At 35.9% G+C, this 27,932-nt stretch overlaps 2 protein-coding genes across 3 annotated transcripts in view; one reads left to right on the plus strand and one right to left on the minus strand.

Annotated features, from left to right (window-relative positions):
• LOC137406605 (TSC22 domain family protein 4-like) overlaps positions 1 to 4,321 on the minus strand; it is a 28,388-nt gene extending 24,067 nt beyond the window's left edge. Inside the window, exons 1-2 of the mRNA XM_068093198.1 lie at positions 4,138 to 4,321; positions 1,785 to 2,796 (exon numbers count right to left, since the gene is read on the minus strand). Coding sequence (XP_067949299.1) covers positions 1,785 to 2,753 — 969 coding nt within the window. The 5' untranslated portion in view covers positions 2,754 to 2,796; positions 4,138 to 4,321. The remainder of the gene's footprint in view (positions 1 to 1,784; positions 2,797 to 4,137) is intronic.
• Positions 4,322 to 4,544: 223 nt separating this feature from the next.
• LOC137406606 (dolichyl-phosphate beta-glucosyltransferase-like) lies at positions 4,545 to 27,901 on the plus strand. 2 transcript variants are annotated; one of them, XR_010979917.1, is made up of 9 exons: positions 4,545 to 4,672; positions 5,117 to 5,291; positions 9,696 to 9,805; positions 10,651 to 10,743; positions 17,196 to 17,306; positions 22,322 to 22,384; positions 25,206 to 25,443; positions 27,070 to 27,176; positions 27,477 to 27,607. XR_010979917.1 is itself a non-coding variant. In XM_068093199.1 (8 exons), the coding sequence occupies exons 1-8, from the start codon at positions 4,601 to 4,603 to the stop codon at positions 27,587 to 27,589; spliced, it is 975 nt and encodes a 324-aa protein (XP_067949300.1). In that variant the 5' UTR covers positions 4,545 to 4,600; the 3' UTR covers positions 27,590 to 27,901. The 2 variants fall into 2 exon arrangements, 1 of the variants encoding a protein (XP_067949300.1); XM_068093199.1 differs by lacking the exon at positions 27,070 to 27,176 and having other exon boundaries at positions 27,477 to 27,901.
• Positions 27,902 to 27,932: the final 31 nt, after the last annotated feature.

Genomic DNA, 27,932 nt, shown 5'->3' on the forward strand with positions numbered 1-27,932 from the left:
GTGAACTAGGCCGAGGGCAGTGCTGGGGCCTTCAGAAAATGTTGGTTTATGATTATTCAGACACTCACTGAGGTGCTTGCTTTGAATAAACATGACACTGCATTGCTCAAACTTTGAGGATACATCAAATACATATATACCACCGGATGCCCATGGTGAAACTATTGTCTTCATACATATACGCAAAGAATAGGGTACACAATAGCGAATGCCAAGTTGCCAACTGAGTCGAAGAGCCCTTATGGCCAGTGATCAGCCTATGCCTCTCAACACACCAGCTTTGTTTACAGACGTGAAGAAGATAACTTCACATTTATAGATACACATATGGCTCCACTATTGCTCATCACACACCTCCTTGAATGATCGATACTTTGATATGTACCCCAGGAGGTGATCAACTACAGACCGCCAACTGACACATTAATATAGAAGGTAATCTTTCAATTCAACTATCTCCTTCATCAACAGAAACTTAGTAATGTCACTAACTACCTCCTTCATCAACAGAAATTTGCAAATGTCTGAACAAGAAAACAGCAATAGACAGTTACAGCCAAAAAGCTTAACAAACCAGTGATCGAAAACACCCACATGACGCGCATTAGCGACAAAAAACTAATATTCACTACAAAGATGTCTAAGCAAAAGTGTAATCTGTCAACAGTAACAATAACTCGGCACAAAATACAACTGAGTCAACCTATATGCTAACTCAGAAAGGAAATACGAAAGTAATAACACAGACACACAATAACAAAGCTTGACTTTGCAATCTAAGCATAACTGCAAAATACTACCTTACACAAGAGCTGTCTTTGGATATGCTAGGAGTTACTTTTCCAGCAATAGATGGAACAGCTATTAAGGAAACCATTATAAACTTCTCTGAGATTCACTTAACAACCTCGATTGAATTGATAACTTTATTACATTGACATAGCTATAAATTTTCCCCTAAAACCATCGAAAATTCAACTAACCTGCACTAAATCGTGACTAGCAAACGTATATATACAACCACTTGCATACGTTCATGATGAATGCATTCGTTTTAAGCTATATTTTAAATAAGATTTCAGGAAAGCAAAGCATACAGACATTTTTCATAAAGATTTCGTCAGACGTGGCTACCACTAGACTTGGGATGGTCAGGTTCTCATTGAAAACCCCAAAGCTTATTCAGACCAGGATTGAGGCTTACGGAGCAAGCTAAATAGAAAGTCACAGGCTTAAACTAAAACAGATTGATTTTAAGCCATAAATCAAAGGGTGCAACTAATTTTGTCAGAATCTGGTGGTAGACATCGAGCTCTCATTTTTGCGCAGCTACACAAAAACAGAGCTATATATATTTTTCTTTCTATTTGATAAAATTTTTAACAATTTCCAACTAGAGTTATGCTTTCTAACACCACAACAGAGGCTCTCATGGAGTTCCATGAAATAAATTGTAGTACAAGCAAAAATCAATTTAGTCTTTAGTTATAGAGGAAGAGGAAGAATATGATGGATGGTAAGCATATTTACACATCATGTGATAAACGACCTATATTAAGAGTGAGAGGGTGAGGATTTGATATATAGATTAGTTAGATGGGCATGATATCTGTTGGAGCGATTTGCTTATAGCGAGTTTCTTACAAGGGTATTACTATGAAAAAAGTTAGCAGCCTATCACAATACGTCTCATCTCCTCTAAGACAACAAGGAAACATCGGAATACATTCACAACAACCAGTCTTTAAACTGCATAACTGAGGGAAATCTTAAAGATCACCCACCTGAGTATTTACTTGTGGGGTCGCTGCAGTTTGCTCCACCGTTGTTTGGGCGTGACTTAAGGCCTGTGCTCCAGAAGCTGAGGTTGTAGTTACTGAAGCAGCTGCAGCGACAGCTGCCGATATAGCACTGTCATTGGAATTGGTTGGGTGGTTAGAGTGAGGCGCTATCAAATGTGGGTCTTTACTGTCAGTTCCAACCATATCTCCATTTGCTCGAGCAGCAGCGCTCTCCCCTACAGCGTCAGCTTTATTTATGGTCCCTTGAGTTTCTGGAGTCATTACATTACTCGGTTCCGCTGTTATAACGGTAGGCAGACCTGACTGAGTCAGTGGAGACTGTTGTATGCTAGCTAATGTCGGGTTACTAGATACACTGACGCTGGCTAAAGGGTTTTTCGAAGGGTCGTCTACTCCGTGTACATAGTGTGTAGAACTAGCTCGACTTGAATTCCCACTGTCCGATCGCTTACCCTGAGCTGATTCAGCAACAATCTTACTACCACTTGCTTCAGGTTCTGACATGAAGTCCGAAATCCGCCACCGCCCGATAACATACGGTTCTCTCTTTTGTATTTTGACCACTTTGAACCTGCTAGTGGAGTCGACCCTGTCTTGACGCTGACCTGTTTTTACTGTATCAGCCATGTTGCCAATGTTTGAAGGACTTTCATCTGCATCAGTTTGTACTAAAGAATCTTCCACAGCACTTTCCTCATCATCTTCCCCAAAACTGTGCCGACCATCCTGACTTGAGCCCTGCTGAGTATGCAACGTAACACTAGTTATTTTAAATGTACTTTTGGGTTTGGCATCAAGAGCCTCGGAAGAGTCCTGTCGTATGAGCAAAGCTGGCCCAGTCTTAGTGGCCACACCACCATTTATATGCTCAGTATTTGATGGCTGTGTTATGTGATTTGTCATTACAAGTTCAACCCGGTTGGGGTTGTGTACAGCCTCCTGATCTGACATGAACGCCACAAAAAGCCACTTTCCTAGCTACACCGACGCTGAACTGCAACAGAAAAAAACAGAGATTTGCGATAATAAACAACAGCAAAACATAATGCTAGCTAGTAGACATCAGTCAATAATGTGCGCTACACCCTTTTGCTGACTACCAATTGTTACATCCTTAACTAAGCATCCTAGCCACTAGCATGGTAAATATACCTACTTAATAAAATCCACATGTGTGATTCGGAGCAAATAATCTCTCAACAAATTGCAACACAAACTTTTGTCAGCACTGAATCATTAAAGCTTTTAATCTGGGTATCTGTTTTCTCCCACGATATACATTCAATAACTGTTACAAGATTAATTATTGATACAGTTGCTAACAGTGCAACTTTGAGAGAGTCCAACTTGCGGTCTAACTGCAATGGCACATTGCCAAAACATTTATCATACTTGCTGAAATAAAAACGGCACTGGAATGCTTCAATGTATTTTTCACGTATGGAGTTATTATGAAAAGAGGACCAAACAAATATGTTCCACTGATAAGATTAGCACAAAAACTAACTGAAGATAAAAATATATTTTGGCTTTTATTGGGAGATAGAGCTGCAAATCATACCACCCATGAGAATTTGACAATCAAAAATTTTAGACTTTCATGTTCACAAATGAAGTGAAAATTTTAACTTGATTTTGTTAAAAAAAATCAGAAATTGTATACAACAATAGGAAGGTAGATTAGTTTTACAGAAAAAAAAGAACATTTAAATGAAACGGTAACAACAGAAGCAGGCTTGTACATCAATAGGAATTGACAATAACAAGTTCCAATATCCATGGTCTATTAAAATGTATCGTACAAAGTTTTTTTGTTACCAAAATATGCAAAAAATTAAAATAAAAAATAACTCGCACAAATAAAATTCAACATAGTCTATTCATTGGTGAGCTTTTAGTAGAAAAATGTTCCAGTGTAACAAATATGTAATATATTAGTATATACCTCTACATAAGGGAATGTGCACAGAATACGTTAGAGCCAAACTATTATTTACACATTTATAAGCGGGTGAACGTTTGAACTTCTGACACTGCGAGTGTTAGAGCAAAACTCAAATCTAAGTCTATTTTGCATGATAAACTAGAAAATTTGGCCATCCCACGTACGTCGTAATTCAACAATCAATTTTAACAGGCCAACTAGTCATAAAACTAATTTGTTGGTAAACATCCAAAATGAGAAGATGTGTTTACTGCAAATCTTGTGTGAGTTGTAACTTGTATATTTAACAGTGTTAAGTAATTGTAATAGCTCTCATAACTATTATTATTAGCACGCCCGAATATTACTAGAAACAGACAATTCTCATAACTCAGGATATAGCTTACGTACGTGTCTATATGTAATCTACCGTCGTAAAATCATCTATAGTTGTAATTTTCAGGGTAATATTTTTAATCAATAACGACGAAAATATTCTGCAAATTCTCCGAAAATGGTTGCCGGAAGCCCTTTTGCTTTCTCTTTACAGCAGCAGCAGAATTATGGGAATTAGCGTCAGCAGATAACTGGAGTGCTGTTTGGTCCCCCCAGTGCAACTTATAGATAATAAAAACACAACTATGTCAATATACATATTTGAGCTGACGCCCGCTTTCAGAACAGATTACGGCTAACGCTAACGTTTCGTCTGATTTGCCCAAAATATATTCGCCGTCATTAGGACAAAAGCTAAAGAATGACGAGCGATGGGCGACTTATGGTCGTGATGTGGGGAGCGGTGCGAGACAGAAAAAGGTGAAGGACATAATATTTTGTTGCGTGTGCATGCCTGATACAGCGTTAGTTTGTTAAAATGGATTACTGTTGGTTTTTCGGACAGATAGGTTTCGTCTTATTTGGTTTAGCCATAGCAGCTGTTTTGGCAGTAAGTATTGCGCTATTGGTTTTAAGCATTTATTTAGAAGTGTTTATTCTCACACAGTTCACTCGCTAGATGAACTGTGGGAGAAGCCTATTGAACATATATGCATAATAGCATATCAATTTTGAGCACCTAGAGTTAAAAGTAGTTGTTCAACTCATTCAACTCATACTCGTTGAAATCTCGTACTTGGAGAAAATGAAACTTCATTTCATTGAAAATGTAAAACGCTATGTTTTGCTACTCTTATTATCGCTATTGTGTTATTTGAAACGATAGAATCAATTAGCGATCGGTGGGTTTATGGTGAGAGTTGCTGTAAACGTGCTATTGTTGCTAACGTTGCTGTTGCTGCTATGACATAGGCTTAATATTCAGAAACTGTTTATAAAGTTGATGTTGAACTATGCAGAATTTGGCTAAGTATTTACTTTATTAATGTTGCAGGTGCTTATTTATATGTATCTAACTACGGTGTCTAGACCTGACCTGCACAGATATGACGAGGAAAAGTTTTACCTTGATCCGTCCACCAAGAAAAGAATACCATTCTGCTCAGTGTTTGACTCCCCAAGTCTAGACCTGAGTATTGTGGTGCCGGCTTACAACGAGTCTGAGCGATGTATGATTTTTTTGTATACTGTTTATGTATGTCAAACATTTTTCTGCTCAAATAGAATCGGAAATTAAAAAAATTACTTTTCGTATTGAGAAGCTATCTAGATGTAGCTCAAAAGAAGTCGATTTTTATTTAGGCATTGATCCTATTGCTGTTGTCATTGTTTTCGTTTCATCGATGCACTAAAAGTAACATAGGTTAGACGTCAAGTGGTAAGTAACTTTTTTGGTCAAGTAACTTTAATGAAATTGTATTTATTGACGTGGTAATGTATCAGCAAATCTTGAAATCATTGAGTAATTTCTTCACCTTAGTCAGTGAGTTCACATAAAACCACCCAAGTTTTCTATGTTGAAAATTCATTGTATCTTCTGTTTACATCTCCAAGTTAGACTAAAAATACCCTTTAAAAATGTTTATTGAATGTTGAGCTTGAATTGCTAATATCTGGTTCATTTTGATGCAAATGCTTCATTTTATTCGAAGGATTAACATTCACACATGTTATTACTCTGGTTACTTCAAGCAAGTCTGGTAGTCACTATGGATAGTATATATACACCTAATGTTCCGCTATTTGTATTTTACTTTGAATTTTGGTCAAGTGATGACCTTTTATAACAGTGTTTAATGAGCAAAGACCGGCGCCGCTGATTTTTCAAGGTCAGTAATAAATACTCATTCTATCTTTGCTGGATCCCATCCTTTTTTGCATACTCATTAGAATGAGCTGCTAAAGACATAAGAGTTTCAATATGTAATAGCGAAAGGAAACCCACTACTAACTACACCTGTTACCATTGAGTTTTTTAAGGCTGATGATCAGTAGCATATGTTCAATCATTACCTTGTTGTGCCTAGTTCATGCACATAGATGGGGACCATTATTCAAAGTTGGTTGATTAAGCATTGAACTAAATGAGCGGGCTTGCATTGAAACTGTCCTGGCTATACTGTATATTAACTTTGGGTAGTGAAATATAGCGGACCCTAAACGAGCTTTGCTTGCAGTTTTTAGAGAGTGTTATCTTCCTGGATCATCATCTACTGTTAATACACGGTATATAATGGATTAGTTCCCCAAGGTGAAGCATGTGTTCAGCAGGTGGCCCAACTGATGGTTCCCGCTGTGGGCAAAGGTTTCAAGGGCTCAGGTATGCCCGTAGAAGGAATAGAGAAGAGGTTATAAGCATGATGGTGGAGATGTGGGTGAAAAAAATGAAGAGGGACCAAACAGATGGCTTGATATGGAGGGCAAAGGATATACAGCGAGCTGTAACAGCTATTGACAGCTACTAACTACTAGATTGATGTTTGTCGATTCTACATTCTTTTCTTCAAATATGACAGACTCTGCCTTTCTGCATGGATAATGTTGTAGCTTAGAAAAGAATTATCGATCACATGTGCGTTACTTAATCTCATTAACTCAACAAGTTTCATGAAAGTGTTCCTACGCATGACATCAGAAACAAAAGCAACTGGTAAGGAAAACCATTGGTAAGAACAACTAGCTATAATAATCTAGATCAACTCAGCAAGCTTGATAAATCTTCACCATAATAAGACTGGGTTTGATGCTGGGAAAAATTTTATCATATGGGATTGAAACTTAAAACGTTCGGCATGATATACCGACACATTATCTGCTGCGCCATGTTATGCACATACTGGTTCTCCGTGCACTCTCTCTCACCGGACTACCAGGGTACTAGTATTATTCAAATTCATCTACGAATAATATCAGTAATTTCTCAGGAGGCCTATCCTTAGCATAGCGAAGACAACGAAAAGCTCTAACAACAACTGCCATACTTGCTAAAGATGCCACAAAGGCAAGCCACGCAACCAACATCAGATCAACAGCAAGTCACCAAAGAGTGGCCTGAAAAGGATTTAAATGGAGATAGTCAATGTTATATACGTTGTATTTAAATGTAACTATCATGCACTGGTAAAATCAGGTTCTGAAGAGCTCCATGAAACAATGGAAGAGTACCAGTTCTTGAAGAAGTACCTACATGTATGCGAGTACAAGATGTGCTATATAATGCACCAAGTACACACAAGATTAGTTGCTGTCATTAATCAAACAAGTAACCTTGGAACAGTCGCATCCTGACAGAGAAGTTGACTGTCATCAGTTTGACTCAAATCAGGAGATCTAGATACTGCGAGTGAAAAGATATTGTTAGCGCTGCAAAAAAGCTTTGACATTTTTACTATTTGATGATTGAATGTTGATAAAATATGCCTTATAGCTTTTTTCTAGTTCAACTGGTGTAAGCAAGTTTAGATACGCAATGTATAAAAGCAGAATATGGTGTTATATTTTGCAGAGCATCACTAAAAACAGTAGAAATATGTTACTGTACACAATAAGAGCCTTTAAGAAGCCAGACTGAGTCATGGTTTTTCTTGTTGTCAATTTTTCTTAAATTCCTCAAACGTTTTTCCTCCGACTCAACACCCTGCATTTGGTTGAACCTAATAACAATGTTAAGCGGAGCGGCATAATTTTATTATGCTACCAAATTTTTTCCATATCCGTTCATGAATGTGTGTAGACTCTGGAAACAAGTAATTTTTCACCACTACCGCCGCTCACACTAACCTTTTGCCATTTTTGATCAGTTTATTATCAAGCTGCCGTAAAATCTCTATTTGAACGCCATTGCGCTCTATTTTTTAACCCTTACCCTATAGTGGCGGTCAAATAGAGGGGGCGTTCAAATCGAGGCTGGCGTTGTATTTTTCAAATAGCTCGTCAAAGTTTTGGGTAGCTAAATTTAACCCTTTTACGGGCGAAGAGAATGCCACTTAAGTTTGCACTCTCCTTCGTGTGGAGCTACATTAACTTTTTTGGATGCAATAAATCTGCTAACCTACCTCCAACTTCTCGACAACCTCTAAGTAAATATGCTTTGGGAAGCTGAAAAATATCTCTCCGAGTTGATATGTATCGCTTGCAATTAACCTTTTATGATAATATAGCCTGTGCCCTGGTTTGAAATTTGTTGGCGCTTTACATTTTCATTTCATTCTAAGTTTGAAGGCATATTTTCATTTTATAACTATATTTAACAATATTGCATAAAACCTCATTGCACTCATTGATATGTTTGCTACAGTTTGCAGGCTAAACTGACTTTATGTGCAATAGAAAAAGAGTTATGAGCATCGATCCGTTGTAAGTCAAGTTAAGATAAACGCAATGATGCTATCAAATATTATGCTGCAAATTTATAAATTATTTAATAATAATCTATCAATTGCTACAAATGTATATTTAAGAACAAGTGACATAAACGAACCAAACTTAAAATGCATGCAGAAGCAAAATATAACATTTTTGAAACAAAAATATTTGCATCATTTGCTCGGCCAGTTGCGCACTGGTTGTTGCTTTCAATAGAACGGGCATATTCTGGCTGCGCATTACCTTCCACACAGTCTCATGACCTCAACCTTTATTTACCACTGCTGAACTCGTCGATATTAGCGTCCAGACAAATTTTTAGCAAAGCAAATCTTTTATGCATTGCATTTCGTATGTTGATGATAAGCATTTAGCTGCATGCGCACTAAGCACAACTTTTAGCTTAAAACTAGTTTTTCGATACCATCGTAAAATTGAACTGTTTTTTTACATACATTGAAGTATCAAGAGCGTGTTAAACAAGGAATAACTATTAGCCTGATATAGTTCTTAATTATCTTTAAGATCAATGAATGTCCAAGTGGTAATCAAATAAAGGTGGTGTTTGATTAAAGGCTAGCGTTCTATTTTTCCACTCTTCTCCTATAGTGGCGGTCAAATAGAGGTGACGGTCAAATAAAGGTGGCGGTCAAATAGAGGAGGCGGTCAAATAGAAGTGGCGATCAAATAGAAGTGGCATTCATATACAGGTGGCATTCAATTCGAGGTTTTACGGTATGTGGAAAACTACGAAACTGCACTGATTTCTAAAATGAATGTTTTAGAAACAAAAAATTACTTTGAATGTGGAGATAATTATTTTTTTCAATTACATATTGTTTGTCATAAATGTTATATGTTGGTACGCTCATGAATTGAGGTTTGACCGGACGCCTTCGTTGAATAATTTGGCGAGAGTATGTGCAAAAAACCAGCCTTTTGTTCGTATTAGCATTTTATAGAACTTCCTACTATGATTCCGAATGCTTTAATTTGCTTAGTGAGTTTAACAAGTTTAACTCTATTAGTTGTGTGTTGTTTAGTAGTTGAAGTTTGTAGTGGTAGATGTGAGCACGTTCTCTCACTAGTCAGTAGTGATAGATGTGAGCATGTTCTCTCATTAGTTTGTAGTGGTAGATGTCAGCACTCTCTCTCACTAGTTTGTAGTGGCAGATGTGAGCATGTTCTCTCACAATTTCTCATTTTAGTGCCAGCCATGCTCGATGAGGCCCTCGAATATTTGGAGATGAAATATGGTGCTGATAACAGTTATGAAGTTATAATAGTAGATGATGGAAGTCGAGATAGTACAAGTGAGGTGAGAGCATTAGCTTAGTTGATGCTAATCATTGGGTATCTCAAAGAAAGCCTGCAACTATCGGTTGGACAGACTATGTTTGTCAGTGTACACTCTATACATCAGACGGACTATGGTTGCGGATATATACATGTACTCTATATGTCAGACAGACTGTGGTTGTGAGTGTATACTCTATATATCAGACAGACTATGGTTGTGAGTGTATACTCAGTATATGTATCAGACGGACTATGGTTGTGAGTGTATACTCTGTATATGTATCAGACAGACTATGGCTGTGAGTTTATACTCTATATATCAGATGGACTATGGCTGTGAGTGCATACTCTATATATCAGATGGACTATGGTTGTGGGTGTAGGCCTATACTCTATATATCAGACAGACTATGGTTGTGAGTGTATACTCAGTATATGTATCAGACATACTATGGTTGTGAGTGTATACTCAGTATATGTATCAGACATACTATGGTTGTGAGTGTATACTCAGTATATGTATCAGACGGACTATGGTTGTGAGTGTATACTCTGTATATGTATCAGACAGACTATGGCTTTGAGTGTATACTCTATATATCAGATGGACTATGGCTGTGAGTGTATACTCTATATATCAGATGGACTATGGTTGTGGGTGTAGGCCTATACTCTATATATCAGACGGACTATAGTTGTGAGTGTATACTCTATATATCTATATATCAGACATACTATGGCTCTGTGTGTGTATACTGTATGTATAATCTATGGTTGTGATTGTATACTCTATGGTTGTGTACTCCATCCTAGAGTCAATATTGTTGGAAATAATAGTTCTTTCGGGATGTTGTTTACTTGCAGACTGCCCTGCGGTATGCCATGAAATACGGTTGTAAAAAGGTGAAAGTCTTGACACTCATAAAAAACAGAGGCAAAGGTGGAGCAATCAGAAGGGTTTGTTATTTAGCTATATTCCTTGTGACAGTCGTCATGTCTTGCATCCACCATGATCTGCACATCACGCCAAATTTCAGAGCTCCTTGTTGTGTTGTCTGCAGAACAGTTGCTTGTATTGACGCTGTAACAATTCTATTACAGTAGATGCTTCTATAACATAAACCATCTATAACATAAATTTCACTTAACGTATAGAATTTATGGAAAGGTTTTGCTTTTTGCTAAAAATGCACCTAATATTATTGAAATTTTCGAATTCCCTATCTGCTTTTTTGAAATTCCCTTACAGCCTTTATTTCTATTAGCTGATTGAACATCTCAAACGGAATCTCCAATCTGGGCTGGGGAATGTTCTGCAGCTTGCTGGATGCTAGCTCAATACGTATTGCTCAATTATAATTGTGGCCACCCGCAGGAAGGTTGACCGCAGAGAAGAGTATTTAACAGGAGTAGGAAATTGCAATACTTTATCAAATACCACGGGGAGATCACCAAGCAATCGGTGTCATATGAAATCAATTGCTGTGCTCAAAGAATGCAACATAAGGCGGTATTATGCAACTCATCATGGTGCATATGAGCAATACTCGGGTCCTGACAAACAGGAGAAATATAACTCGCTATCATCCAATCTGCAGCAACAGCTCAGCAACATTTTATAAGATATGCAGAGATTAGCGAAAAAGCCACAAAATGCAGTCTCGCTATTGCTCAACTAATTGGTCAACGACAACTACCATTTCAACATGGACAACTCGCTAAGGAGGTAAGCATTTTTTAAATTTATGTCAGATAAGATTTGCATAAAACAACTATAGACGTAGAGTTGTAGACCTTAAAAAACAGAGGCAAGCTATAACTCCTTGCATAACCTGATATACCTAAAGCTAAAATAAAAATTTCAACAAAAGTTTGTGTGGTTTGTCATTGTTATTATGTTTTAGTGAATATCAATTACATTTATTTTAACTTTGCTTTATTATTTTTAGGCACTGGCAGTGTTTGTGGATAAATTCTGCCCTGATAAAAAGAGCAATTTAGAAAGTGTTGCTCTGTCAAGAAACGCCATTGCAAGAAGAGTGGAAAATCTGAGTAAAGACATCGAGCGTACAATGAAAGCCCGATTAAGAAATTTGTTTATTTCAGCATAGCATTAAATGAGAGCACAGATCTGTCTGACACTTCTCAGCTTGCAATTATGATACGGATGGATGTTGATAATGAGTTTAACATTACTGAGGATTTCCTAACAGTGAGTATTTTTCATGGCACAGCAACTGGAAAGTATGTCTATGAGGCTCTATTAAAAGAACTTGCTGAGTTCAGTCTACCACTGGAGAAAATGTCTGGCATTTGTACTGATGGAGCACCTACAATGGCAGGAAAAAACAGTGGACCAATAGGTCTTTTGCTCAGCTCTTACTGTTGGGATGTTCTTCTTGTAGTGTACCATTGTGTCATACATCTAGAAAACTTAACAGTACAAACTTTGAGGATGGATCATGTTATGGGTCTGGTTGTATCCACTGTTAATTTTATTCGATCACGAGCATTGAACCATCGACAATTTAAAGTTTTGGTTGGGGAGATAGAATGTGAATACAAAGATGTATCATATTACTGTAAAGTCAGGTGGCTCAGCAGCGCTAAAACACTGCGAATGTTTTACAGTCTGCTACTAGAGATTGATTTATTTATGAGAAACAAGGGTCGTGAGTGTGATGAGTTCAAAGATATATTCCGGATAACTGATTTGGCATTTCTAGCTGATATCAAAGAGCATATGTCAGTAGTGAACCTTCAGCTACAGGGAGAGAAACAGGACATATCTCAACTCTGGCGATACATCACTGCATTCAGGACAAATTTTGCGCTATGGGAGTAGCAACTCCAAGAGGAGAATTATGCTCACTTCCAAACTCTGTCAGAGCGTCAGCAGAAAGGCCAATGCATTGAGGTCAACTCTGAGCATTACGCCAACATCGTTTCAGATCTATCAGTTGAATTTGCAAGCTTTTTTCAGTTCGCAGAAACTGAAAAGAAGATAAAGATATTTGCCGATCTATTTTCTGTCAACCCTAGCAGTGTAGCAGCCGAGTTACAGATGGAGCTCATTGACTTCATGGCTAACGAACGTCTCAAGCAACAACATCTCAGCCATAAACTCATAGAGTTTTATCATGATTTCTTTCCAACTGGCACATATCCAGCTCTACATAAACATGCTCTTCGAATGGTCAGCCTCTTCGGCTCTACCTACTTATGTTAGCAGTTTTTCAGTCGCATGAAGCATACCAAAAGCAAATGTCGCACCGGACTAACCGATGAGCATCTAGCTCAGCAGCTCAGGATTTCATTTTCAGACATTAAACCTGATCGAGACAGGATTGTACGAGAGAAGCAGTACCAAGTGGCTCGCTGAGAGTAGTATGCTCAGTACCATTACCAGTGAAAACTTTGCACCGCAATATCTCTTCAACAAGGACACAGCACATGAATTTCATATGATGCTTTTTGTAATTACAAATATATGCATTTAAAACCAATAATTTAACGCATTTGTGATTTTGTAATTACATGTAGTTAAAGCCAATATATTGATGTATTTGTTTTTGTTGTAAGTACATGTAGTTAAAATAAATATATTGACTGTGGAGAATGGATGGAATCATGTTTTGCAATATATAAAATTATAGTAATTCAATTATTTACGATATACGTAGCAGCTATGTGTGGCCCCCAGCCTAGGCTTGACTTTACATAATGGCTCCCACTCTAAAAAGGTTGGACACCTCAGCGCTAAACCATTGACCTACATGAAATAGATGGATTCATTGGGCGATATATGTCGCCATGTCCGTGAAAAAAAGCATACCGCTCTTCGTTACAGCGCAACGTCATTTTATGCTTGCTCTTATTGGTAAGTTTAGCAGTACTAGCTTACTCAAATTAGCCATTAGCAATGTGCCTGGCTAATGGCAAGTGGCAGGCAACTACATTACCTGTCACTGTTTATAAGCTGATGTTGAATACCCTGGCAACACCGGGCATTCCGCTAGTTCCATTATATGTCTACTAGTGCCCTCGCAGTCTTGTAAGGTGTGTTGATAAAGCTCAAAGATTAAGCCTAATATCTAACCTGGCTAATATCTAATCTAATCTGTAATCGATAGGCAGATAGGTCTATCTGTCTATTATATAGTAAAGATCATTATATATTATTATAGTAAATATTATGGCTCTTATTATAGTAAAGATGTTTTATTTTACTTTCTTTTAGACATGAAATATTTTTTATTAATTTTTATTGCAAAATATACCTTGCTTGTCTAAAAAATTGGTGTAAATTGACATTGAAGGTGGACGCTCCCCTTAACATATTGTGAAATTGCTGTAATCATGGACCATAAACTGTGTGAAAGTGATTACAAAAAAATAAGAAAGTTGTCGATACAAACCAATAATATCGGTTTGTACAGTCATTAAATTAAACTAGAAATTCCCCTGTCATACAGCCCACGACCAAAGTGATATTGGAAAAAAGAAAGGGTACTGATGGTTGAGAAATGCAATATTAGCAGTCAAATGGCACTGCAGTGCAATAGGATAACTGCAATGGTAGCTGTAATGTACTGGGTGTGGGTGTTATTATATACAACAAACAGCAATAATGAAAGGAAAAGATTATATGTTTATATCTCTCTCCCCTTGCAATAGGAGAAATGCAATATTAGAAGTAAAATGCACTGATATTATTAGAATAATCAATATTATTAATATAGTAATACAGTAATAATAGAAAACCAATGCTCAATTTTGTTTAAATTTCAAAACGTCCTAGCTAACAATATCAAGGAGTTGTGATATTTATACAGATTTTTAGAAAATCTATTTAACAAAACTATTTAGAAAAAATAATAACAGTAACATACCGCCCATCATCGATGTTGTTAGTGTGACTATAAGACTTCAATAGTCATCCAAACTTATAATTAAATATTGTAATAATCTCATAAGAATCGTTAGAAAAAAATATCATCGTCATTTCCTTTACTTTCACTGCTTTGGACATCAGTTAGAATACCAAAGTACTCAAAAGTTTCCAAAATGTCAGTTACTTTGAAATCGGCAAAAAAGAAACGATTCTGTATTTGTACGTTAATTACAGAAACCTTTGGCAATTCGACAATGCTATAGACTGGTGAAATGTGCACGTTACTTTTTCGTGAAATGCGCATGACTTAATGGTTCTATTCTCTGTCGCTCGGCATTTCGTTTGCCGGTCGTAATTTTGATAAAAGTAAGGCTTGGCCAGTTTTAATAAAGATTTTTGGCCGAATTAATCTGTCTATTTACGTATAACCCGATCAGATAGGTTAGTTTTAAGATATTGCGGTAACCTTTCAAAGACTTGGTAACATATTTAAATAGGTTTATATGTGTTTTGTATCGTTATTATACTTTAACGACTCTACAAAAAATGGTTAAATTTGTTAATGAGATTACGATTACCAGGGTTTCCGACATTGTTGATGAACAATTTTCGTAAGTTGTGTGCACATGCATTTATCATAAAAACTCTCAAACTTTGCTCCGCTCATTTGGTCGTGGGAAAATTAAGTCTAGTTTTTTTCCTTTTTGAAGGGCCAAAGGTCTGAGTTTGGGAAGATCATGGAACAGATTAGGCAATTCACATGTATTTTACTGCTCAGATAACGTAAAATCCCTATAACGTAAAGGTTTTCAGAATGGATTATTTACGATATAGTTGCATGTACTGTACATAAAATGTTGATATGGGCCCGTAGTTAGTGTAAGAATTATCTCAACATATCTTGTTTATCTACCCTAGGACACTTATGTATTCGCGGCATCTAACTTTCGCATTTTCGTGGCAACATCCTCTCGCGAAAATTTCATGAGCGAAACTAAACAATCATAACGAGCGAGCGAAAACGCGAAATTAAATGGCTTTGTTCATTGATATTCACAATAAAATCGTCATATTAGAAATGCAGGCAAGTTTCGTGTGTGGTTGGCTCATAGGGCAATTTTTGCTAAACTCATTATAGCTAATACACCGACTGAGCAACATGGCAAAACAAAGATAATAAGTTTTTTTGGAAAAGCCTAGACAAATTAGGAAGATGATGATATTAGTTTAGTCTTTGAATTTGTAACTGATGAGAATGACAGTCTGGTAGGGAAAGTCATAAAATTGAATAATAATTATTGTGGTGATGAATTTTATTACCAACCAAAAGCAATAACACCCGGAGCCATGGCCACCGCGTGCTATAAATACTTGAATTCTAATATTGGTAACACATAGGTCACTGCGGCAGGGACCTTGACGTCATTGATAGTCCAGGAAACAAATGGCAGCAAGCGATCAAATTGCATTATTGATCTCGCCTACACATTTCTACCTGCGGTTCACAAATAAAAACCGTACTTTTTGGACTATTAGTCGCTACTTTTTTTCTGATGATTTGAGCCATGCGGCTTATACCTATAAGAGTGCGGCTAATCTGTGGCTTTTTCTTTCACCGCTAGGGCGCACTAACGGGAATCTCCAATTAGTGCACAGAAGCGGTGAAAGAAAATACGAAACAATGCCTCACGGTACTGTCCCTTTAGGCACTAAGTTAAAAAGCGTCGGATAATACGAAACTGTGCCGTTCTGCACTGTTTCGTTTTAAACGGCAAAGTTGTTGCCACGTTAAAAAGCACACTCCTAGTTCTGCGGCCTATACAAAGGTGTGGCTTATGTATTGTTTTATTATCGTTGATTGGAAAATAAAGCAGACGCTGCTTATATAGAGGTGCGTTTTATAGTCCGAAAAGTACGTTAGTCACAAATTGAAAAATATTTCGTACCAGTGAACTGGACCTGAGGAATCTAATGATGTTTGTTTCACTGCATTTATTTTCACGTCACTATATTTTCGCACTCATCAGAGTTGCGAAATTAAGTTGCAGCGAAATTTTACTCTGTATGCTACTCTCGAAACTAAATACTAGCGAAATATAAGTGTCCTAGGGTATAAAATTCATTGCATGAGCTACCTAAAGGGACTTGTGATTAGACTGGGGTTAGACTTTGTACTGTTGGAGAGGGGTAGCTAAGCTGTCTGATTCTTGTGTTTGATCATCATTTAGCGAATCGGCATTGGTGTTTCTGAGCAGCTGAAGACTCTTCAGTATTTAGTTCACTTGGTATGATCTGCTCGTATCGACTGCAACACTTGAACTTTGGTTTAAAATGACTCAACTAACTTTCTTCTGACATAACAAATTAGTCGAGTGGGTGATCTATCCTCTTTGTAGGGGTGTGGAGTTGTAGTGGGTGATCTATTCTCATTGTAGAGGGTGATGCATTGTAGTGGGTGATCTATCCTCTCTGTAGGTGGTGTTGAGTTGTAGTGGGTGATCCATTCTCATTGTAGGGGGTGTTGAGCAGTAGTGGACGATCGATTCTCTTCGCTGACGGTGATGGAGCAACGACATTTGAAGATTATAACAAACTTGATTCAGTTATGAATACTTGTCTCACTGAGGTATATACTGTGTGCACATTCTCTATGGTACACTCTATGATACAGTATTGAAGTATATATACACATTCTCTATGGTACAGTATTGAAGTATATATACACATTCTCTCTGGTACAGTATTTAAGTATATATACACATTCTCTATGGTACAGTATTGAAGTATATATACACATTCTCTATGGTACAGTATTAAAGTATATATACACATTCTCTATGGTACAGTATTGAAGTATATATACACATTCTCTATGGTACAGTATTGAAGTATATATACACATTCTCTCTGGTACAGTATTTAAGTATATATACACATTCTCTATGGTACAGTATTGAAGTATATATACACATTCTCTATGGTACAGTATTAAAGTATATATACACATTCTCTATGGTACAGTATTGAAGTATATATACACATTCTCTATGGTACAGTATTTAAGTATATATACACATTCTCTATGGTACAGTATTTAAGTATATATACACATTCTCTCTGGTACAGTATTTAAGTATATATACACATTCTCTATGGTACAGTATTGAAGTATATATACACATTCTCTATGGTACAGTATTAAAGTATATATACACATTCTCTATGGTACAGTATTAAAGTATATATACACATTCTCTATGCTACAGTATTTAAGTATATATACACATTTTCTATGGATCAATATTGAAGTATATATACACATTCTCTATTGTACAGTATTGAAGTATATATACACATTCTCTATGGTACAGTATTGAAGTATATATACACATTCTCTATGGTACAGTATTAAAGTATATATACACATTCTCTATGGTACAGTATTTAAGTATATATACACATTCTCTATGGTACAGTATTTAAGTATATATACACATTCTCTATGGTACAGTATTTAAGTATATATACACATTCTCTCTGGTACAGTATTTAAGTATATATACACATTCTCTATGGTACAGTATTTAAGTATATATACACATTCTCTCTGGTACAGTATTTAAGTATATATACACATTCTCTATGGTACAGTATTGAAGTATATATACACATTCTCTATGGTACAGTATTAAAGTATATATACACATTCTCTATGGTACAGTATTAAAGTATATATACACATTCTCTATGCTACAGTATTTAAGTATATATACACATTTTCTATGGATCAATATTGAAGTATATATACACATTCTCTATTGTACAGTATTGAAGTATATATACACATTCTCTATGGTACAGTATTGAAGTATATATACACATTCTCTATGGTACAGTATTAAAGTATATATACACATTCTCTATGGTACAGTATTTAAGTATATATACACATTCTCTATGGTACAGTATTAAAGTATATATACACATTCTCTATGGTACAGTATTGAAGTATATATACACATTCTCTCTGGTACAGTATTTAAGTATATATACACATTCTCTATGGTACAGCATTAAAGTATATGTACACATTCTCTATGGTACAGTATTGAAGTATATATACACATTCTTTATGGTACAGTATTTAAGTATATATACACATTCTCTATGGTACAGTATTTAAGTATATATACACATTCTCTCTGGTACAGTATTTAAGTATATATACACATTCTTTATGGTACAGTATTTAAGTATATATACACATTCTCTATGGTACAGTATTTAAGTATATATACACATTCTCTATGGTACAGTATTGAAGTATATATACACATTCTCTCTGGTACAGTATTTAAGTATATATACACATTCTCTATGGTACAGTATTGAAGTATATATACACATTCTCTCTGGTACAGTATTTAAGTATATATACACATTCTCTATGGTACAGTATTGAAGTATATATACACATTCTCTCTGGTACAGTATTTAAGTATATATACACATTCTCTATGGTACAGTATTGAAGTATATATACACATTCTCTCTGGTACAGTATTTAAGTATATATACACATTCTCTATGGTACAGTATTGAAGTATATATACACATTCTCTATGGTACAGTATTAAAGTATATATACACATTCTCTATGGTACAGTATTAAAGTATATATACACATTCTCTATGCTACAGTATTTAAGTATATATACACATTTTCTATGGATCAATATTGAAGTATATATACACATTCTCTATTGTACAGTATTGAAGTATATATACACATTCTCTATGGTACAGTATTGAAGTATATATACACATTCTCTATGGTACAGTATTAAAGTATATATACACATTCTCTATGGTACAGTATTTAAGTATATATACACATTCTCTATGGTACAGTATTAAAGTATATATACACATTCTCTATGGTACAGTATTTAAGTATATATACACATTCTCTCTGGTACAGTATTTAAGTATATATACACATTCTCTATGGTACAGCATTAAAGTATATGTACACATTCTCTATGGTACAGTATTGAAGTATATATACACATTCTTTATGGTACAGTATTTAAGTATATATACACATTCTTTATGGTACAGTATTTAAGTATATATACACATTCTCTCTGGTACAGTATTTAAGTATATATACACATTCTTTATGGTACAGTATTTAAGTATATATACACATTCTCTATGGTACAGTATTTAAGTATATATACACATTCTCTATGGTACAGTATTGAAGTATATATACACATTCTCTCTGGTACAGTATTTAACTAAATATACACATTCTCTCTGGTACAGTATTTAAATAAATATACACATTCTCTCTGGTACACTATTTAAATATATATACACATTCTCTCTGGTGCAGTATTTATGTAGATATACATATTCTTTATAGCAGAAAGAAACAAATACGTTGTGTGACAACTGAAAACCTTAAAAATTTGTATTTGTACAAAACTAAATTTTGTACTTTCACTTTCTTATCATCAGAATAGACTGATATGACATTTCTGACTGACTAATCAATCTGGAGTCATTGCCATATTTTAATGATCATCGCCTGAAGATGAGAGCCAAGTTCTGTGTACTTACTTATAAATATATTCTTTTATTAAAGTATTGATTTGCAAATTCTTTAAAATTTGTAAAAAAAAATAAACGTTTAAGCTTAAAAACCTAGTTTTCTCATCTGCTTCAAACTTTCCGGTTTAAGCCAACTGTTGAAAACACCCAATCCTCCAGCAACATTTCAATTCTGCAAGTCTCTGAATATTGTTTGGTGTCTAGTACTACAGAATGATGGAGTTGTCATCACTTTGTGCTCGGTTATATTTGTAAGTTTAACTAAGTAAAAATAAATAACACAGGCTTTCCTTCATTCCTAATTCTGTTCCTTAATCAACTTTCATATGTGGTTAGCTTAAAAACAGTTGAGTTACTAACAGGACTTTCAACATAAATAAATTGTGTACTTTATGAGGTGATTGTAGTGGCATTCTATTACCTTCATTTTTGGGACTAAAGAAATAGTTCATTTGTTGAGATTGTTTTCTAATTTTGTTGTTAGATCAAGATTACAGTTAACATATAAGTGTTAACAATTAACATATAGCAGTTAACATATAACTCTGCAGTATCTGTTCTTAATATGATATCTTATTGTAACATGCAGCTAAATGTTCTAGAATGAATTTTTCTTTTTATTTAAAAAGATGAAGAAATTAATCCTAATTATCGCTACTTTTCCTAGTGTCCGGGCTCAGCAACTGTTGGGACCATTTCTTCACGAACTGACTTAGAAAATTTTTATATGGTATATAGATGGCTTCAAATCCAACCAAGCTCAGTTCTTTTTGCTTAATTCGGTAAATTGTACGATCTTACATGATAAATATGCAGTTTTGGAGTTATCTTCACACGCAAAATAACCTTTTCTAGAAACCATTGTGTAAGCCCTTAGAGTAGCATTGATATATGTTTTCAATAGTTGCTGCATTCTTCTCAGCAGTTGCATGTTAGGACAGAGAAAGATTGTTGTCATATGCTTCTTAAGTTTCTGCTTTATGTAGTCTTTATCAAGCACAAAGTAATGGGAAACAAACTGGTAACCTGATTGGTATGTTGTTAACTCTGGAAGGTTTATTGACAATGATGGATCGCAGGCAGTGCACAAGGTCAAATGAACTAAAGGCTGGTTCACACTATATCACCGTATCTCGCCGTTGATGCCACAATACTTTGGTGATCGTCGATGGTGTTGATGCCACAATACTTTGGTGATCGTCGATGGTGTTGATGCCACAATACTTTGGTGATCGTCGATGGTGTTGATGCCATAATACTTTGGTGATCGTCGATGGTGTTGATGCCATAATACTTTGGTGATCGTCGATGATAACGATGTTCACACTATCACAAACCATTCTCATTTTCTTTTCGATTTTTGCTAAGAAACCTCTTGGTTTTTGCATGCTTGAATCAAATACTAGTCCCGCAGCGACTATCATAAACGGATATGAATAAATCACGCTATCCGAGGAATACTATCGCCGAAATGGTTCACATTCAAAGGGCGGTCGTTGATGCTCGGTGAAATATCGGCAAAGTTTGACAGCTGCAAAGTTTTTCGGCGTATCCGTGTTGCTTTGTTAATGCCATCAGTTTACGGTTCACATAATCATCGATGAACACTGAAAGGCAAACGCCATCACACGGCGTATAGTGTGAGCCAGCCTTTATGACCTTCTGCATCATACTTGTACGAAATCATGTATCGCAGAAGAATATCACGTTCCTTCCTAGTTCCTATTGACCATTGAACGTTACTAAATGAGAACAGATCTCAATCTTTGGCAGCTGCAGTAATTTCACGGTGATTGCTGCAACAGAACCCCCATACTAAAACTGGATATGTTCTATCGTTATGTCAGGATATTCGAAGTTTTACATACTACAGATATCTACCATTTCATCAGTCTCCGTACATGCTAACGTACCACACTCATCCAGTTATATCTTCTAATATTCTGTTTGTTTATCTTCCATTTTCTTTGCCTTATTTATTTATTTTCATCTGCCTTATTTATTTTGTTTGTTTGTTGCTAGGGGGATAAAGAGGTGGTCGTGTGTGGGTCACGAGCGCACTTGGAACAAGAGGCAATCGCAGAGGTGAGGCATAAACCAATGAGCAACACATGACATTCAATAAATATCATGGATACACAAGACAAGAACATAAGATATTCAATAAAAGTAAATTTACTTTTATTGAATATCTTATGTTCTTGTCTTGTGTATCCATGATATTTATTGAATGTCATGCGTTGCTCATTGGTTGAACTCGCTATTAAAGTTTAATTCCTTCTAAAATATGTAAATACTATAAATACTTGTATATCTTTAGATTGTAAATAATTGCATGTACGATATTTTGCTAGCGAAGAATATAAACATGTAAATGGATTCTGATTACCAGAGCTCATCATCTAGTAGTTCATCTGGTAGTCCATCTACTGGCACTACCACATTCATGCATCTCTGTATTTCATTATTTCCTCACCTTCAACTTTTATTTACAGCCAGGTAAGCACATCTTCTGCCACATTAAATTCAGCTGTTGTGGCCTTAGGATGTATCTTTCTGCTTTATTGTAAACCAAACAAATCACTGTTTCCACCGTCTTTATGCTATAGGTTTTTAATATATTTATAATTTCAACAAAATTCTAATTTATTGTCGTGGAATCTAAATAGCCCGTCAGTAGTACAGTAGGCGCTCCTCCAACGTAAATAATCCATTTCAGGAACGTTTACGTTATAGGGATGTTACGTTATAAGAACAGTAAAATACATGTAAATTGCCTAATCCGTTCTATGATCTTTCCAACTCACTCCTTTGGGCATACAAAAAGGGAAAACTTGACTCAACTTTTTTAATTTGTAGGCTGTACCGTAACTGCAGTATTATTAGTTTGCATCAACAACTGTTCTCCTTTTTCTGATCAATTTCATTGGTTTTATAAACTATGATTGCGGTAATTTTACAATAAGCTGATGAAAAACGCATGCCTTCGACGTCTATTTACAACGATATGTTTATTTCTTCTAGACAGCAGTCTATTATGCAAAGTAAAGCTAATAACAAATATTGTATACGTCTACAATATAGCAAAAATCAATTTTTACAATAAAATGAGCAATGTGTACCTGTTCGTCATCTATCTGTATTCAGGGGGTCAAGGTCAGAATAAAAGATAGTTTTTGGCGATACTCCAGCTCATGACATTCAGATTGGTAGACTGATGTTGTAACATCTGCGCCAATCGATCGCCTCTCAGTATTTATGAACAATTGCACAGCTACCTCATCTCTGTTTTATTGACACTTCTGATGACCTATCATGATGAACTAAAATGTCATGGAAGTTGGAGGTATAATGGTAAACGCTTTATGTACCTTGTTTTTTTCTCACAAATTCCACGCGATATGTTACCATTTGAATCGAATTTGGAACTTGCCCCGACTTGACAACTTATGTTAAATGGAATTTTCTACGTAGTACAAAGCAAAAACTGCATAGCCTAATCTTTATACATTATTTGGAATTTACGTTATAGGAGTGTCTACTGTACTGAGGTATACGTTATAGGGGTGTCTACTGTATGGATGTATATGTTATAGAAGTGTCTACTGTATGGATGTATATGTTATAGGAGTGTCTACTGTACTGAGGTATATGTTATAGAAGTGTCTACTGTATGGATGTATATGTTATAGAAGTGTCTACTGTATGGATGTATATGTTATAGGAGTGTCTACTGTATGGATGTATATGTTATAGAAGTGTCTACTGTATGGAGGCATACGTTATAGAAGTGTTTGTTGTATGGCGGTATATGTTATAGGAGTGTCTACTGTATAGGAATGTCTACTGTATGGTAAAAAAACATATTTCATCTCAATGAGTAATTTATAAGATAAGCTTCATTACAAAATTGTTCATAATAATAAGAATGTTTCATATCAACTTTTTAAACGTAACTTCATTATAATTTCAGCTTTTACCACTGCAGTTGACGCTAAGAGAAAAAATGCCATAACAGCATTGAAATGGTTTTCAGTTACCTATAACCTTCCTTGTCACATTATTAGCTGATGAAAATCAAGATAACTGACTTGGTAGAAGACGTTATGCTCTATATAAAGATGTAAAATTTCAACTGCTCGTAATTCTATGAAAGTAATTTGAGTCAAAACGACACGATCAACATAGTTTTTTAGTTATTAAAGACTGGTAAAACATTACCTAGCCTTAGATCCTATTGTATGTATCAGAAAATGTGCTTCTGAATTTTTATGCAACTCATCTGGTAAGGTTCGTGAGTTGTATTAGGAAGATTGCTAGCTTGTTAAGCTACATGGCAGGTGCATGTGAAAAAACCTTTGCAAAAGGTTTTTTGAGCTGATATTAGCTGATTAGCATTGTTTAAAAAAAGTGAATGATTAAAGTCCCTAGATGAATTCAACAGAAGGAAAGATCGGATTAACTAACCTGCCATTTAGTAAATTAGACTATAATAAGTCTCCTATGATACTGGCATTACTGAGCGAACAAAAGGTCTATATTAAGTTTCGTTATACGTAGATATATAATGCCATAAATAAAACTACATGTATTTACATTTTTATCACAGAATTAGACCTGTATGTTTATAAGCATCTAGAGTAGTAATAGCTCTTAGCTGCCATATTCATTCTAGAAACAACGACCAGTCAAATACTCTAGGATACCAAGGAGTCTGGAGGTGAAACTGTAACAACCATAGGATACTATGCGAAACTATTATGTACACTTTGCGGCTATGTAGCTTGTATGTATGTGGAACTATCATGCACACTTTGCAGCTATGTAGCTTGTATATAAATAAATACGTAAATAGTAGTAAATGTCAAAATGCACACACTATTCCAGAGAGTTTTTATTATTGCAGCGCTCCATGTTTAGGACATTTTTAATGAAGGGCTTCCACCTTTGTGTCTGGCTGCTCTGTGTGAAGGGGGTGAAGGACACCCAGTGTGGCTTCAAACTGCTCAGTCGCCCGGCTGCCCAGCGCCTTTTCACCAGTCTCCATGTCGAGCGCTGGGCGTTTGACGTTGAACTTCTCTACATTGCCCAGTCCCTTGGTATGCGGATCGAAGAGGTTGCTGTTAGATGGCAGGAGATAGAAGGTGGGTTCTTGTTTCATGACCGGCAATAAGGTTTATTCCGCACTAGCAATAGGGTGTATTCTGCACATGGAATAAGGTGTATTCTGAACCAGCAATAGGGTGTATTCTGCATGTTGAAGGAGTTGGAGGAGCAAGCCGAGAATATTTAAAACTTCAAAGGTTGACTTGAAACAAAATTTACATTACGGTTATTTGGTATCAAAAGGTTCACCATGTCTTACTCTGCTGTGTTGTAGGTGCAAAATGTGTGGAAATGTGATTAAAAGCTCTTAAAAGCTAAAAAACGAACAGTTATCACAAAAACGGCCATAGAATGGAATCCCTCATTTTGATGACGTATTCAACTCGACGTGGTTATTCTTTTGACACGTGATGTTCTCACGTGAATTGGAAGGCCAATAAAAGGCTCAATATAAAACGTCTCGTAGCACTAGTTTATGACAAACACTTCGGGTTCTACCAAAAAGCCCTTATCAAATATAGATGCTCGCTACCTTACAGTTTCGTTTAAGCTTGGTCTAATCATCTATCCATAATCTGATCATGTGACCCATACTTCCTGCCGAATGGCACGAACAATTTCTGCAGCATCTTTCGACGATCACAGGTGACCAACAGACTCCTCATGTTTATCAGAGGATGATATGCACCGCCCTCGAGCTAAGGTTAAAAAATTAAACTGATTTTTAGGTTAGGTTTTGAGATATCACTGCTCAAAGTGACAGCATTACAATAATAATGAAATAGACACGTAAGGGCAATAGACATGGTTCTATTGAATGTGTAAAGTTTATTTGTGAAGATATTTTGACGAATGAGCTTGCGCGAATGTGTAAACAGTGTTTTGAGAGGGATTCCAATCTACGACCGTTGTTGTGTAGGCTGCTATTAACTGTTTGTTTTTTAGCTTTTAAGAGTTTGTAATCACATTTCCACATATTTGGCACCCACAACACACCAGAGTAAGACATGGTGAACCTTTTGATACCAAATAACTGTAATGTAAATTTTGTTGCAAGTCAACCTTTGAAAAGTAATGACTTCTTTACACATGGTCTCACTTGAAAGTTGAAACTCGGATTGCTTCTTTTGGTCTTCATTTTGCACAATGCTTCCTTCAAATGGTGCAGACGATACATTTTTAGTTCTGTTGGCCCAATAGTTCATGCAAATAGGTATAGTCAAGGACAAAACTGTTTTTATGTTTCTACTGCTGTTGAAACGCTGCTGAGATTTCACACACTTCACTTACTCAAATGTGTAAGTTGATAAGTTGTAAGTTGACAAGTACAAAATGAAAAATTTGGTAGTAAAAACATGTATTCCTTAGTTCTCAATCATTTGCTCTCCGTCCCTGGCTATTTCTTTGTCCCAATGTTACACATTGCTTGGTACTTTTTTACAATTTGCTACTTTTAAATAAAATATAACAGAAAATTTAGAATACATCGTATTTGTCTGCGGTAGTTCAAATTTTTAACCTGCGTTTTTAACCTGAAGGGTATTGATTCATCTAATAAGCTGTTCCTAGAAGGGGAACGAACACAACAAAGAGAGAAAAAATTCATTTTTTTTCGGATTCAGCGAGTAGCTGAAAGTTTGGTTCTTTTCGCGTTTTTTTTGTAGAGTCTGCCAATACTTGAGTACATATTGGTTATTGTTCACTTTCTGAAGCAGAACTTCCATGTCTTTGGAACGGCTGCCATGTAAAGGTCCTGTTAGATCATATTCAGGTGAAACAATCTGTTTACACTATGTTGTTAGGCAGAGTATTTTATGTACGATTACAATATTTCAAGTCATTTTAAACATATTTTTTGTAACTTAGTTGTAAAACATCTATGGACCTTTACTAGTCATTAGGTTACAGTTAAAAAGAATCGTGCTTTATTCTCTAAAGCCCTGCAGGCATGCTCATCAGGCATGCATATTACAGTCCTGTCTATTTGGCAGGGCTCAAGCCAGCACTCTCTGACTGTTTAGTGGGCCAATCGCACCACATTAATTCTAAGCTGTCCATGCATTGTTTGCAGGCTCCAAGCTTGTGCCATTTTGGAGCTGGCTACAGATGGGCAGAGACCTTCTTTTCATTAGGCTTCGGTACACTCTAGGGCTGTGGAAGCTTAGCAAGAGCAAAGGAGATTGAGCACACCGAGTACATGCATTCAGGTGACAGCAGGTGACAGCGCTGTCACCTCAACTCGAGTCACCACATCTACGGAAATCTCACAAGCAATCAGTTGAAATGCTGCTTCCCAGTACTGAACATAGTGCATTGCAAATGCTTTAGAGCCTTGTTATTTGTCACTTTATTTCTCCTTAGCTTTTTGTATTTGTATAGCGTAGTCTTTGATATATGTCTAGTAGTGCTAGACAGTTTACCGGAGAGAATGCGCTTCATGCATTGATATATAACTTGAGATGCTAGCAATAAAAGCTATTCATGATGGTAGCGCACTAGCAATCATCAGCTCTACTACTCACTAACA

Source organism: Watersipora subatra, chromosome 10 (genome assembly GCF_963576615.1).
Source record: "Watersipora subatra chromosome 10, tzWatSuba1.1, whole genome shotgun sequence".
In the NCBI taxonomy this organism is placed as follows: Eukaryota; Metazoa; Bryozoa; class Gymnolaemata; order Cheilostomatida; family Watersiporidae; genus Watersipora; species Watersipora subatra.

Bases quoted from the DNA above. Each gene is read 5' to 3' on its own strand.
- LOC137406606 (XM_068093199.1), top strand. From the start codon at position 4,601: ATGGATTACTGTTGGTTTTTCGGACAGATAGGTTTCGTCTTATTTGGT. The intron at 4,673-5,116 runs GTAAGTATTGCG...TTAATGTTGCAG, and splicing joins CCATAGCAGCTGTTTTGGCA to GTGCTTATTTATATGTATCT. The intron at 25,444-27,476 runs GTGGGTTCTTGT...CATTGTTTGCAG, and splicing joins TAGATGGCAGGAGATAGAAG to GCTCCAAGCTTGTGCCATTT.